This window comes from Callorhinus ursinus, unplaced genomic scaffold (genome assembly GCF_003265705.2).
Source record: "Callorhinus ursinus isolate GAN/ISIS: 27379988/994484 unplaced genomic scaffold, GSC_fseal_2.0 scaffold54, whole genome shotgun sequence".
NCBI classification, from domain to species: domain Eukaryota; kingdom Metazoa; phylum Chordata; class Mammalia; order Carnivora; family Otariidae; genus Callorhinus; species Callorhinus ursinus.
In genome coordinates this window covers 4,268,622-4,294,977 of record NW_027397116.1, presented here as the reverse complement: position 1 = coordinate 4,294,977, position 26,356 = coordinate 4,268,622, and the positions used below count along the sequence as shown (strand labels likewise).

The 26,356-nt window shown below is 38.8% G+C and overlaps 1 protein-coding gene across 2 annotated transcripts in view; it reads right to left on the bottom strand.

Annotated features, from left to right (window-relative positions):
* The window catches only part of AIDA (axin interactor, dorsalization associated), a 38,158-nt gene extending 11,855 nt beyond the window's left edge, over nt 1-26,303 (bottom strand). The window contains exons 1-6 of one of the 2 annotated variants that reach the window (XM_025892047.2): nt 26,038-26,303; nt 17,534-17,603; nt 11,106-11,159; nt 9,246-9,300; nt 5,257-5,320; nt 4,917-5,023 (exon numbers count right to left, since the gene is read on the bottom strand). In XM_025892047.2, coding sequence (XP_025747832.1) covers nt 4,917-5,023; nt 5,257-5,320; nt 9,246-9,300; nt 11,106-11,159; nt 17,534-17,603; nt 26,038-26,147 — 460 coding nt within the window. In that variant the 5' untranslated portion in view covers nt 26,148-26,303. Of the gene's footprint in view, nt 1-4,916; nt 5,024-5,256; nt 5,321-9,245; nt 9,301-10,216; nt 10,835-11,105; nt 11,160-17,533; nt 17,604-26,037 lie in introns of those variants that run through there. The other variant, XM_073884072.1, reaches the window with a different exon arrangement.
* Between the last annotated feature and the right edge of the window lie 53 nt (nt 26,304-26,356).

The window sequence follows — 26,356 nt, the reverse complement described above, 5'->3', positions numbered from 1 at the left end:
GAGCTGAAGGCAGATGCTTAACCAAATGATGTTTCTAGGTGCCCCTAGAATTTAATTTAAAACATTTTCTGCATCTATAGAGAAGACTGAGATTTTTCTCAATCTCTTAAGGTTAATCACATTGATGTACTTGTAACAATATATTCCAAAAATCACTCACTAGTTCATGGAGATTTTCCTATCTGTGATCTGTAGTATTCTATGTATCACAGTTTACTCAGCCAATCTATGTAGGCCAGTCAGGCTGTTTCTATTATTTTACTATTACAAATTATACCACAATAAATAACTGGATATATGCCAGTTTTTGATTTTTTAAAAAATTTTATTGGAGATGGATCTTCAGAATAAATTTCTAGAAGTGAGATGGATTGCTGGGCCTAAGAAAAAATGTCTAATTTTGTTGTTGTTAAATACTGATGAATTCCCCTCCGGAGGGACTGTACCTGTTTGTACTCTTGCCAGCAATGAATGAGCATGTTCCCCGCAGCCTCAGCAACAGTTTTAATATGTATGTCTATTATGTTACATATCTTTTCACGTGTTTAAGGGCCATTTGTACATATTTGTGTGAGTAAACTGTCCATGTCCTTTGCCCCATTTTCTAATGTGCTTGTGGCCTTTGTTGTCACAGCTTAAAGATTTCTTACATATTAAGGATGTCAGCTCCTTATGTGTCTTTTTCACTTTGATTATGGCTTTTTTTTTTTTTTTTGACAGTCAAAAGGGGACCTCTGGGGCATCTGGGTGGCTCAGTTGGTTCAACATCTGACTCCTGATTTCGGCTCAGGTCATGATCTCAGGGTCATGAGATTAAGCCCCGCATTGGGCTCTGCACTGAGCGTGGAGCCTGCTTAAGATCTACTCCCTGCCCCACCCACAAGTGCTCTCTCTCTCTCAAAAAAAGGGGGGGGCTGCTTATCTAACTTTCAAAGCCAATGGTAGATTCTCCTTTTATGAAAGATGTTTTTCCCAAGTGAATATTAAAACTGTTTCTTTCCACTTTAAAAGATAAATTACATTCCAAAACAAATGATGTAATATATGGTGATTAACATAACAATAAAAAATTAAAAAAAAGATAAATTACATTATTTTTAGTTTTAAAAATAAACGTGTACACATATTTAAGCCTATATACAGATAAATCAACATACTCGTATAATAATTTTGAAATGGCTAAGCCTATATTTGAGCTTGATCATGTCATTCAGTAAGAATATGTTTTTTAAAATCTTGAAAAATTGTGTCTTGGGCTACTTTTAAATTCATATTGCTTTGCTTATGATTTTAGTAGCTTTACTTTTCAACGCTGTCTAAATTTTCTGGACATAAATAACAGGTTGTAAATTTATATCTTTTATTTAAGTGAAATCTACCAAGCCTACCTTTATTTTTTATTTTTAAAGATTTTATTAATTTGAGGGCGCCTGGGTGGCTCAGATGGTTGAGCGTCTGCCTTCGGCTCAGGTCATGATCTCAGGGTCCTGGGATCGAGTCCTGCATCGGGCTCCCTGCTCCTTGGGAGCCTGCTTCTCCCTCTGCCTCTCTCTCTCTCTCTCTTTCTCTCTCTGTCTCTCATGAATAAATAAATAAAATCTTAAAAAAATAAAATAAATGGTTCATTCTCAGTTTAAAAAAAAAAAGATTTTATTAATTTGAGAGAGAGACAGAGACAGAGATGAGTGGGGGAAGGGCAGAATGGGAGGGAGAGGGGAAGAAGACCCCACTGAGTGGGGCTCTATCCCAGGACCCTGAGACCATGACCTGAGCTGAAGTCAAACACTTAACTGACTAAGGCACCCAGGTGCCCCCCCAAGCCTACCTTTAGACAAATTAAATCTCATTTTGATTTAAGCAAATTATTTAACAATTATGTTTGCCTTATGAGTTTTTAAATTTTTAAAAGAAGCAGTTATTAAGAAAGCTAAGATTTTTTTGTCTTTTTTTTTCTTCAAGAAAGGTTGGATGAAAGTCATTTTTAATTTTAAATGGGAAAAAAACTACTTTGAGTCATACCATATCACATACGATACCATTCCTCATCAGTCTTATAGTGGTAGTGTTTACACAACTGTATGCATTTGTCAAAACTTATAAACTACACACTAAAAAGCATTAATTTTATACATGTAAATGATACTTCAGTAAATGTGACTTTAAAAAAGTCACAGCGAACCTACAACTCAATAAATTATATAAGAACAAAGGTGAAAAAAAGTCACAATTCTTAGAACCTTTAGCCACCAAAATGCAGACACTGCCTAGGCATCACTGAAATCTTGAATTCAGTGGTTCAGGATTCTTCAGGAAAAAGAAAAGAAATAAGAAAAAAATGTTTTCCTGCTTTACAATTAAATGTCAAATGTCATATTCCTATTTCAATGATTTCAGTAAGTATAACTTTACAAATTTTTTTTAAAAAGATTTTATTTATTTGAGAGAGAGAATGAGCTGGGGGGGGTGGGAGAAGGAGAGGGAGAGGCAGACTCCCCACTGAGCAGGGAGCCAGAGGAGCTCATTCCCTGAGCTGAAGTCAAGACACTTAACCGACTGAGCCACCCAGGTGCCTCTACAAATTACTTAATAACACTCATATCACGAACTAAATACAGTTAATTAAACTGTATGTGCGCTTTCTTACTTTTAGGAAAAAGAAATTCAGCGAACGTAAGGGTTCAGTAACCTTTCTGTATCTCTGAAATGATATATCACGATGCTGTGTCAGGATACAAAAATCTATTTAGTTTGGGCTTAATCCTACATAGCAAATGGATTTAGTTTATGGTACAAGTTTTTCTTCAACTCAGCAACCTGAACCCCATAAAGACCTTAATCTGTATCATGGTTTACATCATCTACTTTAAGGATCTTATCTGCTGTCAAAGTACAGAAAAGTGAGCAAACCACCAAATCAGACTGAAATTTATAGCACTGGAAGCTACATCAATTACAATATGTGGTTTGAAAAGGGAATGACAATTAGTCAGTAAGACAACAAAGTAATTTCTCTCACCAGCTTGGCCAATTTGAAATTTCCTATGTATATGACAAGATAAGAAAAATATACAACTCTTCATAAAATGAAGCCGATTGGAAATAACGCCCTTGTACCAAAGAAGCATTTGCACTAAGAGCTACCATCTCTAGTGCCTGTAATTTCGCCAGTGACCCCCGAGTGTAGATCCTGCTACCCCCACTGAAGGGATAGGCGTCACAACACGTTCAGCATGTGACCCCAACAGTGCTCACAGCTTTAGCCATAGTACCGTGTTTCATCTTCATGGTAAACTGACGGGTTCAACACTGTTATTATCCCATTTTATAAACAAAGAAATTGAGCTTCAGATTGGTTTAGGAAACAAGAGCAAAGTCCTTCAACTAGTCACTGTCAGAGCCTAGACTCCAGCCCAAATATATGTTGGTTTTGTCCATGCTGTTCCTGCTCCAGAATGCCTCCTCCCCAGGGAGTATTAATATTACTATACCTTTTTTTTTTTTAAAGATTTTATTTATTTATTTGACAGAGCGAATAGAGAGCACAAGTAGGCAGAGAGGCAGGCAGAGGAAGAGGGAGAAGCAGGCTCCCCACCGAGCAGGGAGCCCGATGTGGGGCTCGATCCCAGGACCCTGGGATTATGACCTGAGCCGAAGGCAGCTGCTTAACTGACTGAGCCACCCAGGTGCCCTGATATTACTATGCTTTTATTACCAAGAAAGCTATCTGGATGACACACAAATTGTATTTAGCTCTACTGTAAAGCTTCTAGGGTCTATTTCAAAATGCATGATAATCTTACAGCATATTGCTATCACACCTAAAGTGAACTAGTTTACCAGAAATGAAAACTGTGCACTGTATAAGAACAGAACAGAGCAAACCAGTGACTGGGAGAGGCAAGAGACTTATCCAGAGTGCCTGCCTAGGTCATTTACAGAAAGGGAAGATCCTTACTGAGATCTTCTGCAAATAAAAACGGTTTGCCATACATTATTTCCTTTCCTAAAACAAGATGGGGAAAAAAAGAGTATTTGTTCAGTACCCATTCCCCTTGGACCCAGTCTTAATGACTACATTTGATTAATTAAAGAAGTGCTTACAATAGTCTACAGAAAAGAGTTACCATAGCAGGCCTGAGACTGTTATTGTCAGGAAGGCTTGCTGGCAAGGCCACCCCTGGGCTAGAGCCTGGGAACTTGGATTTTGCGCATGTTCCCACCATCCCTCAATAAGGATGGTCACTATCTGTAAACTGTGCAAACAATATGGTTTATGCTGAATATGTGCTTTCCTTCCGGGAGTCTGGAACTCTGGCCAGTGCTAAGCAGAGGGTGCCGATGTGATCAGCCCCTAAGAACAGCGCTGGGCACAGAGTCTCTAACAGCTTCCCACGGACACATTTTACATGTAGCACAACCTATGTGACTCCACTGGGAGGGGACTCTCAGAAGCTTGCACCTCATGGGGTAACTGGGTGATGGGCATTAAGGGGGGCACTTGTAATGAGCACTGGGTATTATATGCAACTGATGAACCACTAAATTCTACCCCTGAAACTAACAATACACTCTATGTTAATGAACTTGAATTTAAACAAAATCTAAAAAAAAAAAAAGCCTGCATCTGGTTTCCTCCAGACTTTGTTCACTTGTGCACCTTTTCCCTTTGCTGACTTTGTTCTTGTCTTTGCTCATTGCAATAAATCATAGCTGTGAATACAACTATATCCTGAGTCTGTGAGTCTTCCTAGCAAATCACTGAACTTCAGGGTGGCCTTGTACACCCAACACAGATAGTAAGATACCTTCAGACCATGGCTATGAAAATTTGCTTAAGATTGGCAAGTACCAAAATAAGTTTTAAACACCCTAACCTTGGATTAAGCTATGCCTGTTTTGAGATCAGCAATACTCACCGGGAACTCTAGCAGGAAAGGAATCAGGAGACCCTGCTCCAGCACCACCCTCTTCTTCATCTTCTTCAAATTCCAAATTCTCTTCTTCACCAGGTGCTAAAATTCTTCTACATGCAAAATGGCAAACAAAATAGTGAGCTATAAAACTACCCTAGAGAGGCATTATAGCCACCCATTTCCCAGGTAAGATGTGGATACAAAAACTGTTGACACAAAAATGTTGACCTACTGATATTAAAGATATCAATACTGATGTAAAAAAATGCAGATATATCTGAAAACTAGGTAAAAAATAAGACAATAAAATAAGAAGACAAATACTGGTGCTTAATTATTTTACCTTAAGGGGACAGGCTGAACGTCAAATGGGAATTCCTTATTATACGTAAGAATATTCTTTAGGACTAGAATAAGAACAGAAAGAAAGACACAAATTCTTCCATGAATCAAAATAAAAAATTTTATTAGAAATAACTGATTTTTAATCACTTTTACTATGCATATTAATACTTAAAAAAACTCCCACGACGCATGTGTCCATTGAAGGTCTTAGCAAAATGAAAATATCCATAGTAGACTTCAGGTACCAGTACTTTGTAAGATTTCCAAGGAAAGTAAGTTCCAGAATCTCAGAGCCCTCACAGAAAATAAACTCCAAAACAGTTGTATGTACAAGGTCCTAGGTGAGACACAGGGCAGCAGAGAAAGAAAAGATCTCCTTCCTGGAGTACTTCAATTACAAGACTGGTTCAAAGATAACCAATTAGAGGTACGTGAGATTATTCTGGTCTATGTCCTGATTATATTTCTCCTCAACTCCTTAAAACTGGCAAAATTAGATAAAACTGGTTACAATTTCCATATGCCATTTACGATAGTTTATTACATACATAGGTACATACATCTACATACATGCATAGACAAATACACAAAGAGGGATTTACCCTCAAGAGAAGGCTTCAGATAACATGGCACCCACCACCCACCACCTTCTGCATTAGTGTATGGTCCATAATTACATTCTGGCATGTAAACTTTAAGAGAGATGTTCTAGGGGCGCCTGGGGGGCTCAGTTGGTTAAGCGGTTGCCTTCGGCTCAGGTCATGATCCCAGGGTCCTGGGATAGGGTCCTGGGACAGAGTCCCGCATCGGGCTCCTTGCTCAGTGGGGAGCCTGCTTCCCCCTCTGCCACTTCCCCTGCTTGTGCTCTTTCTCTCTCTCTCTCTGACAAATAGAATCTTTAAAAAAAAAAAAAAAAAAACTTCAATTAAAAAAAAAGAAAGACGTTCTATAACTCTGCCTACATTTAGAGAGCTACTATGAATACCTTATAGAGTTACTAGAAGTATGTAATTTAGTGCTTCGTATCTGGTGTCATGGGTCTTCAGTAACTATCTGCAATCACATGAAGGTAAAGTAATGGCATTAACTGAGCAATCCAAAAAGTTCCCATGATTTTGTACTCAACTTACTCAGCCTCATTTCAGAGTGCTGTAGTTTAGAGATAAAAGAGCTGCGGCGTATATGTTGTCATCCCAAAGCAGGAAATCCCAGAGTGTAGGCTGCGCTTTTATGACTGATTCCAACAGGAGTCAGAGGTGTTTTTCAGACTTCTGTTATAGGCACTCGGTCTGCTGAGTGGTTCAGCGCGGGAGGTATGGGCCTGGGTCTAGCTCCTCGTTCGTCCTTATGCTCTTTGCCCTCCAGCTCTTACCCCCATCTTTCCTTTCTCTTTCTTCCTCTCAACAAATGGGCACCGATTGCCCGCCGTGTTCCAGTCCCTGTTTTAGGTGCTAAAGATATGGCAGTGATCAAGACAGGGGGTTCTTGCTCTCATCTATGGATCTTAGGCTCTAGTCAGGAAAAGCAAACAGTAAGTAAAGCAACAAATTAACAAGGTACTGTTAGACTGTGGTTAGCATCGCCAACGACAGGGTCAGGAGTGTAAGTGGAGCAGGGGGACAACTTCGGCTAAGGTGGAGAGAAAAGTAACTTGCTGGAAGATAAGTGAGCCATACCCTGGAATGAGAGGATGTGTCCAGAAGCAGCACGGGGGTGAGGGCTTTCCAAGTGTTAAACAACAGGCTAGAGGGGCGCCCGGCTGGCTCAGTCGGTGGAGTTTGCGACTCTTTATCTCGGGGGTTGTGAGTTCGAACCCCACGTTGAGTGGGGAGATTACTTAAAAATAACATCTTTATAACAACAACAAAGGCCCTGAGGCAGGTACTGGTTTGGCTTGTAATTTCCTGGAAGGTATTATCATGAGCACGGAGCCCATCATGGTTTGGGGACCACGTGGCTCACCCCACAGCTGACATCTGATGGTGCACCTCTGCCAGGAAAAAGTCAGCACTCCCAGCCCACTCTCACAGAGCATGGCCTGCCACCCTCCTGAAGGCCACACTCTGAAAATGACAGACACACTGTCAACAAAGTGTGTTCTGCTTCTGTGGCTGACTTGTTCCATTGTTCTGGTGGGTAAAATGAGTAAGTTCTTCCCATCTGAAAGGTGGATTAACATCAGAAAATGAAATAAATAGTACTTTCAAAATCTTACTTATACTAGTTTCAGACAGGATTATCAAGAGACTTTTTTTTAACCTTAAAACCTACATTAGCAGAATAAACCAAGTCCCACATATTAATTTTCCTTTCCTTACAGTATAAAAAGAGGCAGAAACTAGCTTGACTTAATCTGAAATCTATTCAAATACCAATTTGTGGAAAATGTTTAATTCTGATAAAATAAGTCCTAAGAACTGCCTAGCTTTGAGAGATGCAAAATTACAGAGCATATCCTGAGATATAATCTACATATTTACATCCCTTTAAAAGGCAATAGCAAATTAAAATCACCTAAAAAGCTAACTAAGTATGATGAAGGGAGAGGTCCCAATGAGAAGCACTATATAAATTCAAAATATAACAAAATAAATTCTAATACTATCTTTCCTTTCCATTCCCACCCCTAATCTTAAAAAAACAAAAACAAGCAAACAAAAAGCAAGAAATAGAAGACTAATGCAGATTTTAGTCCAATCTGCCACTAATACATGGGTCAATAATCTCTCAAGAGCTTGAACTGGAAACCCATGATATTTAGGATTGATGTTAATATTGCACCATTATAGGTATCACAACAGAATACAGTGGCAGGAACACAGGCTCTGGGGTCACTTAGAACCCTGGTTAAAACCCAGTTCAGGCATTTACAAGCTGTAAGGTCATGCAGTTAGCAAACTGCAACTGAATGGACTTATTTGAGTATTCGGGTTAATGGTAATTGTAACCATTAATATCAATGAAAGATCCTACAAGGCAATAGGAGAAATCTGTAACACTCTAAAATTTTATTTGGAAACACACCGAAAAACAAAAACTAATAGAAAACTGTGACTAAACAGAAAGCCAAAATCCTAATTATTCTTATCATTAAAAAAAAATCAAACATTATAATCTTTAAAACTATTACACAAGAGAGATTCTCACTGAAGCTAATCTTTTCTAAAAGCCATCAATATGCTTTTCTTAAAATAATCTTACATATATTAAGTCACAAAGGACCATATGTGATATGATTCCCTTTATAAAAAATGTCCAGAACAGGCAAATTCACAAGACAGAAAGTGGATTAATGACTGCCTAGGGCTGGGAATTGAGGAGTGGGTTAAGCATTAATTAAGCAGGTGTGGGCTAAACAAGACAGGGTTTCTTTCTGGGGTGATAAAAATGTGGTGGACCGTGGTGATATTCAGCACTTGTGCCTTTGCCTACTTTGCAAAGAGAACATTCATATGAACAATGAGAAAGCATTCCTCTAAGAGAACATTCATGTGAACCAATAAGAAAATCTTATTTGGCACATCCTAACCACCAAAACATTTGAAGCAAATGTTTACTTCAAAAAAGCTTTCAAGAAGGGACAGGAAAATGGGGACAACAAGGACATCTTTTGTAGAGCACTGCAAACAGCTAGACTGTAGTTTTCAAGGACATGTAGTATAAACGCGCATCAAGAGCTGTAACTTTATACTCTCCAGTAAACTCTCCTGTAAATGCTTACCAAAGTAATTAGAGTCTTATTAAAGTGATTAAAACAAAGGCTGAAACATATGAATGAGGTAGAACCTGGATCATTTTTCATATTCTATAACGGTGAACAGAATAATTACTATAAATATTACAGAAATTATAAAAGCACAAAAAAAATCACATAGGACTAGGTAGGAACAGAAATGAGTAAGCACCTATGCTAAATAGTCTTAATATCTATAATGAATTAAGTAGTTTTCTAAAGGAATACCACTAAAAATATAAAATAAAACTTACTTGGTTCTAGCTTCTTCAGGTCCTCCAGTTTAAATTCTTCTTGAGACTGTGTGGACTGAATTTAAAATATGCATATTACATCTTTTTATTACAAAGATTTCACTATACCCTATGTCTTTTAAGTGGCAAGAACTAAATATTCAAAAAGTGGACAAAATAAAGGAATCCATTTCATGCTTTCAAAGTAGAAAATGAAAAGTCCCGGGACGCCTGGGTAGATCAGTTGGTTAAGGTCTGCCTTCGGCTCAGGTCATAATCCCAGGGTGCTGGGATCAAGTCCCGCATCGGGCTCCTTGCTCAGCGGGGCAGCCTGCTTCTCCCTTTGCCTGCCATTCTCCCTCTTGTGCTCTCTCTCTGACAAATAAATAAAATCTTAAAAAAAAAGAAAAAGTCCCAAACTGTTTTTTTTTTTTTTTTAGATTTTAGGTGATTTTTAAAGTACATAAATAAAACCACAGAAATATTAGAAAAAATACAAAAGACATTATGATCTGAGATAGTAAGGACCTTCCTAAAACAAGACAAAAACCACAAAAGCCATAAGAAAAAAGACTGATAATTCTGACCTCATCAAAATTTAGAACTTCTGTTTAACAAAGGATATCACCAAAGTTAAGATAAGCAACACAATGCCAGTTTTTGCTTAAAATATGTTATGGACAAAATAGTCACAACATTTAAAATAGAAAACTAAGGGGCGCCTGGGTGGCTCAGTTGGTTAAGCGACTGCCCTTGGCTCAGGTCATGATCCTGGAGTCCCGGGATCGAGTCCCACATCGGGCTCCCTGCTCAGCGGGGAGTCTGCTTCTCCCTCTGACCCTCTTCCCTCCTGTGCTCTCTATCTCTCATTCTCTCTCTCTCAAATAGAAAAAATAAAATAAAATAGAAAACTAAGACACAGAATTTATAACTATTCAAATCGTAAGAGAAAGATAAAATAAGCTATATGCTAAACACAGCATATTGTTGGTTTGTTTTCATATGAAGTAGTTTTCTGTGATGGAAGAGGAAAAGTCTTCAGGATATCTGATCAGTCCTGCTCTGGACTACATCTCCCCACACTGTGAGATCACCGCAGGGAGCCTGGGCTTATTGTTGGGGCCTGTGGGAACATTCTCAATCTTTCGCATCACTAGAAGTCCATCAATGATTTTTCCAAACACTACGTGCTTCCCATCCAGCCAATCACATTTAGAGCAGGTGATGAAGAACTGGCAGCCATTTGTACTGGGACCACTGTTTGTCATGGAAAGCAGGCCTGGAGCTGAGTGTCTCAGTTTAAAATTTTCATCTGCAAATGGCCCCTGGTAAATACTGGCAACTCCAGTACCATCTCCATTAACAAAATCCCCACCCTGAATCATGAAATCCTTTATGACCCTGTGGAACGTGCTCCCTTTGTATCCTATCGGAACCCCATCTTTTCTGAATTCTCCAGTGCAGAACTGCTCAAAATTCTCGGCCGTCTTAGGCACAACATCCACAAAGAGCTCTATCTTCATGGGGCCAACTTCCTGGCCGCCAATGCTGACATCAAAGAACACCATGGGATTGACAGGGCTTGAATTTGCCATCGCCATGGCTCCGACCTGGAAGCAGAAGCCCAAACTGGTTTTTGTTTGTTTTTATATTTTGGAACATTTGGGCTAAAAATAACAAAAAACTGAAGTTATATCTTTTCTCTCTACAGTTTATTAAATATAAACTAAATCTTTTAATAGGAGTTTAACCCATGAATTCCTATTGCTAGAAATCTCTTCAGAGACAATACTGCTTCTAGCATTAATGCTTAAAGTTTATTAGAATAGTTCATAATGCTTTTTTCTTATATCAGAAAGCAGGAAAAAAACCTGTGTTTACCTGTAAAGCTGCACTTCGTAATTCCAAACATGTTGCAATTTTGCCTATGGTTTTCTGTAGGAAAAAGAAAAAGCTATAAATACCAAATATATTGCAACTGTTAGTTGTCAAAACCATGGAGTTAATTTTTATTAGTAAGGGATCTATAATTTATTTAAAGTTAAATTTTACTTCTTTGTAGCATCTTGCAGATTTTAGAGAAGAGAAACAGGAGGCAAAGGGCTGGGATAAGGGAGAGAATGTGAGTCCATATTCTCTCCTGACCTAACTGTACCACGACCAATTTTAAATCAAGTTTGCTCTGATGACAGCTCTTTTAGATTTATTTAAAGGGCAATGAAAAGGACTTCCAACATCTTCCCTCCCAAGCTTTGCCTTCTCTTAATCTCCATTAAGACTGAAATTCGCTAAAAGATTTAAAATAAAAAATATCTGAAAGCTAGCGAAATGGTATCCTTTAATTTTGACACAGGTCCAATCTTGACTTGTCTAATTAAATATGTAGGTAATACTCAGCAAAATCAATACTTGTGATGAATGGTGGCAAGTTTTATAGTCAGATCTGTCTTAGATGAGCTATAACATGGATAAAAATGATAGGGTACAGTCCTTGCTTTTAACAAGCTCAAGTTGTATTATGTGAGATGAGACTCTACAAAATCACTGTCATATAAAGAAGAGACGCTTGATTCTTCTTACAAGCTTTAGCAAAGTGAGCCATTACACATGAAGAAACAGTGCAAGAATCCGTGTTAGAAATCAAGCCCCAGTGACTGGGAGGATTTGTAAAACTGAAGAGTGTAGAAAACTGTCACGGTTCAGTTGTCTAAAGTCTCAAACTGAAAGCAGGGGGATATTAGGTTTGAAACGTGAAGAGTGTGTGTGCGCGCATGCACTGGGGGAAGCCATGGCCTTTCTGAAGGGGCCCTTCCAGGACGATCGGAGGAATCTGTTCTTACTGTAGCAATAAATTACACAGAGGTTTTTGAATAGAAGAATGACCTTTAGGAAGACTGTTAAGACAATGGTCTCCACAGGCTGGGGGAGAAAAGGGCAAAGACTACAGGTAAGAGCAGCCAGGTTATTCTGGGTAAATGTGAATTAGAACAAGAACATGGACAACTAGAGTGGAAATAAAGAGGAGGGGACCCACAGAAGAAATACCTGTAAGAAGAGGCAGCTGAATCAGGCCTGTCAACATTTTTAAGTCCTTCCAAAAAAGGGCATTTCTCATGTTTTTATTAGGAATAAATCCAGACCATAAAAGTGAAGTATTTACGTACAATACTTGCAATGCCTTGACCACAAAACATTCTTGGGAAAAAATGACATATTTTTTCTACACATACTGATCACTTGCAGAAGTTTAGTAAATTGGATTTTCACTTTCTTTATAAGATAAACGAGGAGCAAAGAGGTGTAACAGGTACTGTCCTGGCCCCTGGTACTCAGGCTAGTGGGCACTATGCAATTATCTTATCGACAGTCAACAGCTGGTATAGCCAACTCCAACCACTCCTGAGTAAGACAGGACCCTTGGCCAAGGAACAAGTAACACTCTCTAACTATCTCCACAATCTTTAAGAATTCCTTTTAATCCCAATATCACAGTTTAGAAAATACCCTATTTTATTCTGAAATTTTACATTTAAAGATTAAATTTAAATTTAGTAACTTCGAAAGGACTCGTCCGTTTATTTACTCTCTCAAATAGCTACTGCATAGGAACCAGCAATAGTCTTTTCTACATAAAATCTAATAATCCCCATTGTTGTTTAAATATACCACTCAACTATGACAAAACTAGGTGATTTAAATATATATAAATAAAATTTATATGTTTTATTTGTATATATGTTTAAAAACATAAATATATAATAATAAAGTAATGGCTAACAGCTATAGAGTACTCAAGCCTCCTAAGTGAGTTATAAGCGTTAATTCATGTAATCCTCATTATAACCCTGAGTTAGAGACAATCATTTTACTGAAGAGACATTAAGCAACTTGCCCTAGACATCCATGTCTTCTATACATATAATAGTGATACGTACAATAAAGTGATATACTTATTTTAATACCATTTGGCCATATTTTTTAGGGTCTTTTAAAAATGCTTTTTAAAAAGGATTCTGTATTAAGTGAGATGTATCAATGAGTAAGTCTTTAGAAATATTAGTTAACTCCCTTTCTTTCATTTACTATAAAATCCGTTTGATTTGAGACTGTTAACAATTAAGGTAAAATGCAGTTTAACAATTACGATTCCACTAATAACCTATTTTAAATTTAAACATTTCTGCAAGTTAAGCAGAAGCAACAGCTTTTTATACAGAATCTACTAAACTATGGCAAAATACCAATAGGCATTATTCATAACTACTTTAAGGGACCACACCCAACATCAGTATTAAAAGGGAGCGAAACACTATCATTTTCAGCTGCAATGACTTTTAAAACATGCAACATTTATTGATGTCAAAATCAAGCGCCTGCTACTGTAACCGTGTCACCTTTCTTAGAAACAAATCGTTAGGAAAAATGATTAAGCAGCACCAGGTCACTTGTGTCCACATATTAAATACTGACTATTAACTAAGGTACATTAAGACTAAGCACTGAAGGTAAATGAAGTTTAGTTTTAAAAAATTTAAATTATTAGCACCTCATTCAAATTAACTGCTCATGCTTAATATGGTACAGAAATGGAAAATGTTCTCGTTTTTAGAAGACTGGCTATTTTGTCATTGGTAGGGAAATTAGTTAAAAGAGGAGCTAAGGAGAAGATGGAATAAAAACAAAGAGCCAAGTTAATTTGGCTAAAACACATTCAATTTACATAAGGAAAAAATCAAAAAAATACATATAAAGTAGTACCGTCTCAATCCAGACTTAATTTTTTGATTTAAATAGCCAGTCATCTACCCTCTAGCCAGGGGGAGGCTGGGGCAGGAGAAAGAGAGGAAGGTGGAGGGGACAGTGGAAAGGGGGAACCTATAAAATATAAAACAAGCGCATAGTGCTGGAACTCTCATTACTACCAAACTCGATTCAAAACAGGGAAAAACTTTCTAAGCATCATGAGACAGGATGTTCTCTTCTGTCCAGAAACTTACATGAGAAAATCTACGACACCAAAGTAGGGAATTTAATGGAATGAAAGCTTTTGGCAGCTATTCTTTGGCTACTAAACTCAGTTGTTATAATGACAAAACTATTGAGGATTGAAATGAGAGCTAAGTCAACTAATCATGAGGGAGGATCAAATAAGAACCCTAAACTTTCTCATTTTCCAACAGAAATCTTTGAGAATATTATGAATAGCAAATCCATGTGAAGACTTTTTTAAATCACCAATTAATAAAGTTTAGAGAGATCACTAATTCTAGAGTTTAGATTTAAAATAAATACTGTGAAGATGTGTATGTTTTCTCAAAAATTAGTATTTCTCTGATCTTAAATACTTAAATATGGATAAATAGCAATACCCTAAGACCCAACAAAGCACTTATTCATCAACTATTTTTCAAAGCTTATTGTGAGCAAGACAGTAAAAAGCTTCATAAAGAAATATTGGTTGGTTTTTAAGAAAATTTTTAGAAGTCCCACAAACTATGAATGGTTAGCATAATTCTAAGATTTGTCACCGCTACAAAAACACAGAACAGCAAAAGCGTAAAAAATATAATTCAAAATAGAAAACATAAAGAACAATTTTGCTTAGAATAATAGAAGGCATATTCTGCGTTTTTCCTCTTTTGAGGAAAATGCAACTGAGTTTCTTCTCCTTTGGCTTATGTGCCAGATCTGGCATTCAATTAATTTTGCAGACCTAACAGTTGGTTTCGAAATCTCCCATAACATGTTCTTTGGAACACTAGACCCAATGAAGTGTTCTATAAAGGGGGGGCTCCAAAAGCAAACAAATTTAAGAAACACTCCATTACCCAAAGTCTTTTAAAAAATTCAACACACACATTAGCATATTAAAAGCCCTGACAAGTCAAAAACTCCCTGTTCAAATAACACCTATTAATTTTTCAGAGCCAGTGTTCCCCCAAATCACATCTGGGAAGTCTTTGTTTCCTAATCATTAACTCGGAGCCTCTTTTTCCTTGTGTGACATTCAAAAATAAGGTCTGTATGTCAGTATGCGTTTTTTGGCCCATTGTGAATGTTTCACTTGTATTTTTAAAGAAAATTAAATTTGTAAATGCATACAACTTGCCTTAGGTTCCTAATGTAGTACAGAATGATTTGGGGGTCCTTCTCTGAGCCCAGGGAATAGGCAGGCAGGTACACAAGTGACAGCCACAGGTGCCCCTTAGGCAGGTATTATAAATAACAAATCCCTCCGAAATCAGGCCTCCAGGGAAGGAGGAGGTACAGAAAACCTCAAAGGTATGAGTCATTAGAAGATGTACAGATATCTTTTAAGATCATTTAGGGTTATCTAATCCCTCATCTCATACATAAGGAAATAAGGGCCCGGGACAGAGCCCAGATTCAAGACCAAGTCCAGATCTCAGGCTTTTTCTCTAGGTCATGCTGCCTCTCAGGCCTTATGGGAGTGTAAGACCTGTGGGTTTGTGTAAACTTAAAAAAAGGCAGCTAAGGAACAGCTATAAATTAAAAGATAAAGAGCATTATCGAACATCAGCTTCAGCCTTAGAAAGTTAAAGAAAATTAAGAAAAAGTTTATTTTTTCTTGATGGTTTAATCATTGTATGACAAAGCTCATTTCTTGATGGCATTTAAAAAAACTGTGCTTTGTTTTAGGTCAACTCACCTACTATTTGAGGTCATGTTGCTCATAGGTCCTATACCTAAGCAAGAGGTGCTGGTGACAAAGCATATAAATAAGGCAAGGCAAATAGGTGATTAAAGTATGGGGGGGGAGTCATGAAACTTTTAAAAAATTCCCTAAGCTTTCATCTGTTTCCATATTCATAACACACTCTGTTAGCTATTAATTTGCATACTCAAATATTTGAGATTCTGTTTCAAAATTAATTTTGTGATGTCAGCTGATCACTTCCTAGAGTTTACAAATCTTATAGAGGTGATAAAGCATATAGTCTTCGTTCCTCTCCTCAAGCAAACCAATCATTTCTTCTGTGGTAATTATTTTCCTGGACTCAAATCCTAAATTTCCTAAATCTACTGCATACATTAACAATTGTAAAGGAAAAAAGAAAAATGCACCTCTAAATTGTAGTGACGTTTTCTTTTCTAAATACAAAAAAAGTACAGTGGATGATGTAGATACTAAGTATTTTTAAAATGCAAATATCCTGACTTGTGTAAGAAATACAGCTAATCCTAATCTTTAGGGTTTTCATCTGTTCAAACGCCTATAAGAGTCAAATGAATATAGGCAAAAGAACTAAAATAAATTTTAGGCTTACTTAAAACACGTGCAGAAAACCTCTCCCACCCCTTGTACAGAAAAACGATTAATAAAAACAAATTAAGTCACTATAGTTTTCACAGTGTCTTTTCTTAAGAGATGAGGGAAAAAGTGACACAGTAATTTTTTTCATTATCTACAAGATTAAAATTTGACTTAACACTAGATACTCTGAGCCAGGAAAAAAATGGGACTTGTTTCTCCCTGTTTCTTCTCACTCTTTGAAAGCAAAGCTTCTTACAGAATCCATCCCACTTTTTATAATCTCTAAAAGTCCAGGGCATCGACTCAACACATTAAAATCTTAATTCAAGAGCACCACTGAGACATTTTGCAACCTTATGCATTTATTTTGCTGATGGATTCTTATGCCAAATTCTTGACTTGAACAATTTTTTAAAAATTATTATTTTAGGGGCGCCTGGGTGGCTCAGTTGCTTAAGCATCTGCCTTTGGCTCGGGTCATGATTCTAGGGTCCTGGGATAAAGCCCCACATCAGGCTCCTTGCTCAGCGGGAAGCCTGCTTCTCCTTCTCCCTCTGCCTGATGCTCCCCTTGCTTGTGCTCTCCCTGTCAAATAAATAAATAAAATCTTAAAAATAAATAAATAAAATTATTTTACTATTAATTTTTTTCAGTGATGGCTTTTTTTTTGGCTTTGTGTTTGTTTTGAGAGGAGGAAGAAGGGGTTAAGAAAATTCAGAGTTAAATAAGTACTGAAGTTGGACATAATTACTCACAGTCAAACTTCAGCCTCTGGAATCTACCCCTCTCCCAACCAGAGTGTAGACGGTCTCCACTAAAATTAAAGTCTAAATGGCTAAGCCGAGAAATTCATCAAGTGAGAAAGTCACTAAGTAGTAAATCATGTGTTATCTCTCAGTGATCACTTTATGTTCCCCGATGCATAATCAGTGTCATTCTTTGTACTCAAGTATAACAGTTTCTGTTGTTTTTGCTTAATGGCTTAAAAGACAGAATTCTTTTCATTTGGAATGTAGACATTATTTTATAGTACCTTTTGTTCTTCTGTGAATTCAGAATTATTGTGTTGAGCTTGGGCCTCTTTTTGTAGATGTCTTGCTAATCTGTAAGAAGAAAAAAACATATTCTTTAGAATTGAAGGAAAGCAAACTATCCCAAGTGCAACAAGGTGAAATAATTTAAATCTTTTTTATTTTTTTTTAAGATTTTATTTATTTGACAGAGAGAGAGAGAGACAGTGAGAGAGGGAACACAAGCAGGGGGAGTGGGAGAGGGAGAAGCAGGCTTCCCGCCGAGCAGGGAGCCTGATGCGGGGCTCGATCCCAGGACCCTGGGACCAGGACCGGAGCCGAAGGCAGACACTTAATGACTGAGCCACCCAGGCACCCCTAATTTAAATCTTTTAAAAAACAGACAATGAAGTACAATAATATTTTGCTGTGTTTTCAAAGTATAAATCTACATTATCTTTAGAATCAAACTCTATACAATAACAATGAAAATAAGATACAATACTTTTTTACCATTGCACTGGGACAAATTTCAGCTCTAGGCAATAAAAACAGAATCTTAAGAGCTGGAAAGAATCTCAAATGGTAACTAATCCAACTTTCTTTAGTATGCATGAATTTCTTCTTTAACAAGCCAATAAGCAGTTGTCCAGATTTTGCTTAAACACTTCCAGGGAGCACCAGTAATAGTACCAGCCAGAGACACTTTATCAGTCTATCATTAATTTGCTGATAAGATTAGTCCAAATAACAGCCATGACAAAATGATAAGTCTATTAAATTATGCTTTTCAAAACATTTTTTCATGAAAAATAAAGAAAATCCTCCACCAATCAGACATGAAAATCACTGTTTGCCCAATTATCATTCTTAAAAATAGCAGCTAGGCCTTGGATGAGTTTTCAAGGATGGATCTGTGTTACTAGCCCAAACTCAACAGTAAGGATCCAAAGTTGTTTTTTTTTTTTAAGATTTTATTTATTTTGACAGAGAAAGAGAGTGCGCGCATGCACAAGCAGGGGGAGAGGCAGAGGCAGAAGCAGGTTCCCCACTGAGCAAGGAGCTGGATGGGGGACTTGATCCCAGGACTCCGGGATCATGACCTGAGCTGAATGCAGGCACTTAACCGACTGAGCCAAGCAGGCATCCCCAAAGTTCTGAGACAACAAAAACTAAAAGATTGACTCTTACAATGAAACATTAAAAGGACAAATAACTCAATTTTAAAATGGGAAAATATGAACATCTTTTTTAAAGACTTATTTATTTTAGAGAGCGTGAGCAAGCATGAACAGGGGGAAGGGCATAGGGGGGAAGCAGACTCCCCTCTGAGCATGGAGCCTGACTCAGGGCTCAATCTCACAACCCTGAGATCATGACCTGAGCCGAAACCAAGAGTCGGATGCTTAACTGACTGAGCCACACAGGTGCCCCTTGAACATTTTTCCAAAGAAGATATAGAAATGCTCAATAAGCGCATGAATATTGTATCATTAGTCATTAGGGAAATACAAATCAAAACCACAATGAGATACCACCTCATACCCACTAGGATGGGTACAATTTCTAAAAAGAGAGAGAAAAAAAATAATGGTGTTGGCAAGGATATGGAAAATTTGGAACCTTCATACAGTGCTGGTAGGAATGTAAAACGATGCAGTTGCCGTGGAAAACAGTTTGGCAGTTCCTCAAAAGTTAAACATAGAGTTACCATACATATAACCCAGCAATTTCAAAATTCTAGGTATAGTCCAAGAACGGAAAACATGCTCACACAAAAAAACCTGTATACGAATGTTCACAGCAGCAGCATTATGCGTAATCGCCCAAAATGGAAACACCCATAATGTCTATCAACTGCAGAATGGATAAACAAAATGTGGTGCATCCATTCAATGAAAGAGGATTTGGCCGCAAAGAAGAATGAAGACTGAGGGCGCCTGGGTGGCTCAGATGGTTAAGCGTCTGCCTTCGGCTCAGGTCATGATCCCAGGGTCCTGGGATGGAGTCCTGCATCGGGCTCCCTGCTCCTTGGGAGCCTGCTTCTCCCTCTGCTTCTCTCTCTCCCTCTCCCTCTCTCCTCCTCTGTCTCTCATGAATAAATAAATAAAATCTTTAAAAAAAAAAAAAGAATGAAGACTGATACATGCTACAACATGGATGACCCTCAAAAACATTATGCTAAATGAAAGAATCCAGATGAAAAAAGATCACATATGATTCTATTTATACAAAATGTCCAGAATGGATAAATCCATAGAGACAGCAGATTTGTGGTTGCCAGGGGCTGGGGTAAGGAAGGAATTGAGAGTGACTGATATCAGGTATGGGGCTTGAGGGTGATGCAAATGTTCTGAAATGAGATGGTAGTGATGGCTGCATAACACTGAATATACTAGAATGACCAAAGTGTACAACTTTACAATGCGAAACCTTATGTTATGTGATATTTATCTCAATTTTCAGAAATTTGTGGGGGGAAAAGACCCCAAAGAATCGAGAGATTCTTTGGTGAAATATTTTGTAACTGGGAAAAGAATTTAAAACCGTAATTCTCAAGCATACTATACTATTCTGGGTGGGGAATGGAAGCAAGAATGCAAAGGGTAGCAAGTGTTAGATTTCCTACCAAGCCCACCGCAAAAGACAGTTCACAGAGTTTTCAAAACAAGTCTTAGATAAGAGTTCTATTTTATGCAATCATGTCTTAAAGATCAGGTGTAAAGTTCATTATATTTGATGGCCTCCATCCAATCTATGAAAGGTATGCATCCTCCTTATAAAATAAGAAAACTCCTACATAAAATCATTGACATTTGCAAGGAATCACTCCACTATGTTATTTAAACTGTTTCCATCCATTTATTTATTTTACCTCAAAAGTAGAAACCCCATAATATTATCCTGTGATGTCATTTAGAGACCCACTCTTTGTGGATTCTATACAGGAGATAGCACAAATAGAAACAGACATAGGGGCGCCTGGGTGGCTCAGTCGTTAAGCGTCTGCCTTCAGCTCAGGTCATGATCCCGGGGCTGGGACCCCACATCAGGCTCCCTGCTCAGCGGGAAGCCTGCTTCTCCCTCTCCCACTCCCCCTGCTTGTGTTCCCTCTCTCGTTGTCTCTCTCTGTCAAATAAGTAAATAAAATCTTAAAAAAAAAAAAAGAAAAAAGAAACAGACATGCCATTATCCTTGTCCTTGCTCTACAGCTGGTTTCTAACTCTTGCTGGCCTACCACTTACTTGAAGTTCTCTTTTAGGAATTATAGTCTATATTTAATGATATCAACTACATATCCACAATCTCAGGGAAGTTATAATGTGGCACAGTTTCTCTATTTGAAGAGTTGTACACATAATATATTAACAGTGACTGTTAACTTAAGCAGGGTCACTATCAGAGGAAAGGGGGTAGCTCTAAACTGCTCAAATGCTAATAGCAGACAAGGATGTTAAATTCAAACAGAATCCTGCTTTTAAAAATTAGGCCACAGACTGGGAGGAAACATTTGCAAATCATATATGTGATAAAGGACCTGTATCCAGGATATATAAAGAACCCTTATAAACTCAACAGGTAAAAGACAAACAACTCAATTAAAAAAATGGGCAAAAGATTTGAATAGACATTTCCCAAACCAGATTTACAGAGGGAAAATAAGCATCATAAAAGATTCTCAGCATCATTAGTCATAAGAGAATGGCAAATTAAAACTACAGTGAAGTACACTATATACCTCCTAGAAGTGTTGAACATATAGTTTAACATTTCTATCAGCACTGCTGATAGAAATGTAAAACTGTATAGCCCGTCTGGACAGTATGGCAGTTTTCTTCAAAAAGTACACATAAATTGACCACATTAACTAGAAATTCTACTCTTCGATATCTACCCCCCAAAAAATATATGTGCACACAAAGACTTACATGTGAATGTTCACAACAGCATTACTGATAACAGTCAAAAAGTAGAAACAACTCAAATGCCCGTTAACTAGTGAAAGGATACACAAATGTGGTATATCCGTACAATGTAACGCTATTCAGCAGTAAAAAAGGAACAAAGTACAGATATATGTTCAACATGGATGAACCTCAAACACATTATGCTAAATCCAAGAAGCCACATACAAAAGATCACATTTTATATGATTCCATTTACATGAAATGTCCAGAAAAGACAAAATCTTTAGAGACAGAATATAGATTAGCAGTTGCCTGGGGCTGGAGCAGGAATATGGAGTGATTGCAAATGGGCACAAAGGAGGTTTGTGGGGTGATGGAAATGTTATAAAATTTGATTGTAGCGATGGTTGTACAACTTGGTAAATTTACTAAAAAGTCACGGGGCTGTACATGTAAGATGGGTGAATTCCATGGTATGTAAGTTATATGATTTTAAAAACTTTTTTAAAGACCTGAGTAAAAAAAATATTAAATTTCTAAATCCATAAATGACTGCACCATTTTAAGACAAAGTGAGACATGATTTTGTCCATCGAGGGAAAATCCATATGCTCTGGATATCAGATGAGCAGCTAAAAGAGTTGACATTCTATTAGGAAAGGTGAGAAACCTCTCAAATATTCTCTAGAGAATAATCTCATCTTACAAGGATGCCTACGGGTCAAACAGCACTATTCTCAAGAGGGAGTTTAAAATATACTTTAAACACATAAACAAGTGACTGAAAGAAACTCCACAACAATCCACGACAGAAATTAGTGTTTCTCAAACTATCTGTAGTGAAGGACTAGTTTCTTTCTCCAATCTGTTCCAAGCTAACACTTCTATAAAATATAATAAAAACTCTCATGAAGATGTCAAATCTTAAATCTCAATTCCTTTATCTCATTGCAGACCAGTACCCATCTGTGGACCTACTCTGAGTAGCAATGATGAAAGCATAATAAAGATGATTAAGAGCAAGTATTATTCAGTCTTCAAAATCACTCATTCATTTAACAAGTATTTATTGAGCACCCGTGTGCTAGACTGATCCCTAAGCATTGATGCTATGAAATATCTGATTCTGAGCAACAGAGTCCATACCATTCTACCAGAAGTTTGGGGTCATGTATCCCCAGGTTGCTGAAAGAGGTGGCCTGCTTCATGGAATTGTTTTTAATTAACCATGTATATTTTGGCTAGCAATCCTAGTTTTGACATATTCGTTTAAACCTTCCAACACCACTTTAATATCAACTCAATGCTCCCACAGCATACTTCTGAATCCATATCCATTCAAAAGAACACAACATATAATATCTAAACAAACAATTATTTAATAACAGCCTAGCATCACTAGGACACTAAGTATATAGTAAAGAATAAGACAACACCTCCAACTCTGCCCTCTCGGAGTTTACATTCAAGTGGGGAGAGAAACAATAAACCAAATGAATATGTAAAATATATTTTATTTTATTTATTATTATTTTTTAAAGATTTTATTTATTTATCTGACAGAAACACAGTGAGAGAGGGAACACAAGCAGGGGGAGTGGGAGAGGGAGAAGCAGGCTTCCCGCCGAGCAGGCAGCCGGATGTGGGGCTCGATCCCAGGACCCTGGGACCATGACCTGAGCGAAAGGAAGGCGCTTAACGACTAAGCCACCCAGGTGCCCCAATATATTGTTATTTTAGATGGTGATAAATACTATGGAAAAAATTAAATAGGATTTGGGGGGGCATTTAGGATGTGCAAGACTGAGGTAGAGGGAGTTGGGGTGGATAACAGGTTTCACAATTTTAAATAAGGTAGCCAGAAAGGACCTCACTGAGAAGATAATATCTGAACAAAGACCTGAAGGAGGTGACCAAGTGATCCTAGCAGATAATGAGAACAATGTTCCAGAAAAAGTACAAAAGCCCTAAGGCAAAAGCATGCTCCTGGGAACAGCAAGCAGTGTGGTAGCACATACTCTTTTCGTACTTCTGTAAGAGCAAAACCCAATTACTTTAAAAATCCTCCATTAGGGCGCCTGGGTGGCTCAGTCGTTAAGCGTCTACCTTCAGCTCAGGTCACTGGGATCGGGCCCCGCATCAGGCTCCCTGCTCCTCGGGAAGCCTGCTTCTCCCTCTCCCACTCCCCCTGCTTGTGTTCCCTCTCTTGCTGTGTCTCTCTCTGTCAAATAAATAAAATCTTAAAAAAAAAAAATAAAATCCTCCATCAGACCCTCAGGGCTCTGAGGATGGGAATCAAATCTTATATATCTTTACAGCCCCTGTTCTCGTCGTTGTTGAAAGACAAGATTAAGCTATTAGTATTCTTACACTGTGATGGTAGAAACATGTTTCTTTCCTCCCCAATATCCCCTCTCCCATAAATTCGCTGTGTGTTGCAAGACGATAAAGTCCCTGCTGCCTACCCAATTAGAAATGCCAATTATCCTAGACTCTTCTCTTTCACTCTCAACATCCAGTCACTAAATGCTGTCCGTTCTTTTTTACAGTATTTAGTGGCCCCCAAATGGTCTCCTTTTCTGTAGCCTTTCCTCCCAAAGAGATAACTGCAATAAAAAAAGACAATTTGTCTTCATTTTTGAATATATTAATTTTAAATTCAACCTCATTTTATGTGTAGCCTACGTGTTTACAAAATTTAAGCCAATCATACTCCTCCGATTTGACACTGGCAGTTTTTATAATTTGAGAACTTCTCTGAATTATGAAGTTCAAAGGTTAGTACTGTGGTCCAACAATAGATTTGTATGTGGCTATTACTCTCATTGAGATGTTTCTAGAAATTCCAGCGAAACAGCTTGCATACTCAATTTTCCTTTGTAATTTCAATTGGACATGGTATTCTTCACTTTCCATTGTGAAGTCTGCTGCTGAGTGTGTCAACAGCTGCTAAGTCCCACCGCATCACAAGTGAAGGCAGCTTTACAATTCAGGGTATGCGATTCTAGTTAACCCAAAGAATGAGTACACACAGGTGCTAACTGGCTACGGTCTGGTTAAGATATGTTCCCTGGTAACGAAGGAAACCTTCTCATTTGTCCAATTTACTTACACAAGGCACATTAAATAAAGTGTCTTAAGCCCTATGTAGTATGAGCAGTCAGGATTTGGAGTTAAAAAAAAAAAATCCCCGATTTCAGTGGTAGTTTCAGGACCCCTGTTAATGTTTAACCTGAGCTTCCGTTTCCTCATTTTGTAAAATGAGAGTAATGTTCTCACTAAGTAGTTGCAGGAGCAAGGGAAATCAAGTGAAGATGCAAGACAGAGGCTAGTACTTGTTAAACTTGGCAACATGGCCCAGAGCATGGTTGTTTCCAGGGCTCTTTGAAACTACAAGTCAGTACCATGGGGGTAGAAAACATCTGCACATTTAAATTATCTTAATGGTCAGATAAAAACAAGAACTATTGTAGGGAAAAGAAAAAGAATTTAAAGCTTCCAAGTCTCAACCCTATATTCTTTCCAGGAGACACTGAGGGAGTAAAAAAAAAAAAAAAAAGATTTTACTCACATGGTTTCATAGTCAGTAACACCTCAAACAATAACTTGCTTTTAACCAAGAAAGTAATTAATGGCAACAGTTTGCAAACAACAGCATTTTAGCAGGCAGTTATTTTTTCAGTAAAAGGTGCAAGAAACTAAGCAAGGTTTTATATACACGTAAATCTTGTCTTTTAATTTTAGAAACACCCCTGAAGTTTTTTGGGGGAAGCCAGAAAGGCTATTAAGAAATCGGACTTCGGGTCAAAGATCAAAGAAACTGGTACTCACAAAGTACCCTGCGGCTATACATTAAACATAGGGCAAGGAGGAGGGACCCAAAGAGGGAGTGGTGGCTCCCGTGCGTGGTCTATTAATTTAGTTTGCTCTCTTCTGTTCACATCCTGCGCGGACTCCACCCAAAGCAACCGAGCGAGGGGGTGGGTGGGACTCACACAGCCAAGCAAATAACAGTCCCAGAAACCGAAACGGAATCGAGGTGAATTGTGAAAACACGGCACACCAGAAAGAGGGGTGGAGAAGGGGCGCCAGAGGGGACCCTTCCCTTGGCTGGTGAGGCGCCCCTGTCCTCGCTGCTTCCTGGGGGCGCCCCCTCCCCTCAAGCGCCACCAGTTCCCTCCTGTCCTACACATGGGAGGAGGCAGACACCATACAGAGCAAGGCCACTCATCCCTGGAACGTGGGCGGAGAAGACACAAGTATCCCTCAGAGATTCTAGAAGAGAAACTGAGCGGCAGCAACCTGAGAGAGGCGGGGGAAAGGAGGCAAGGAACTACAGAGGCAGCCTGCTAGGGCGGGCGCCGCAGGAAAGAGGGGCTACCTGTTGAATGGAACTGGCCCTGTGGCGGCGGAGGGGGAGAGGGGCGCGGAAGCCCAGCGAGCGGACCGCCGTCTCCAGGGCAGCCCGTCCGGGGCCGGTGCGATCCCAGCCCCAGTGCCTGCGGGGGCCCCACCCTGGGAAGCCTTGGCTGCAGACAGAGATAAGAGACACCGACAGAAGAAAGGGGGAGGCGGCCCACTGGAGCCCGGCTGGCCCGCTCCCGCGGTTAGTCACTCACATCTGATACTCGTCTATCGCCTCCACCAGCTGGCCCCAAGAGTCGAAGTCGGCGCCTCTCCTAAAACTGGCGCCCCAGCGCTGCAGCAGACTCCGGGTCACCTCCGACATGGCCGGTGCCCACCCCGTCCCCTCCCGCCCCTACCCCAGCGAGGCCGGGCTCTAGGGCGCCATCCTCCCCGGGCCTGGCCCCGACATTAACAGGGCCAGGAGGAACCGCTACGGCCACCACCGCCACCCGCCGAGGAGCCGCCCAAGCCCATTTGCCGCCACAGCCAAACTTTGCGGCTCTGAAGCGGCCGCCCCGCCGAGGCTCCGCC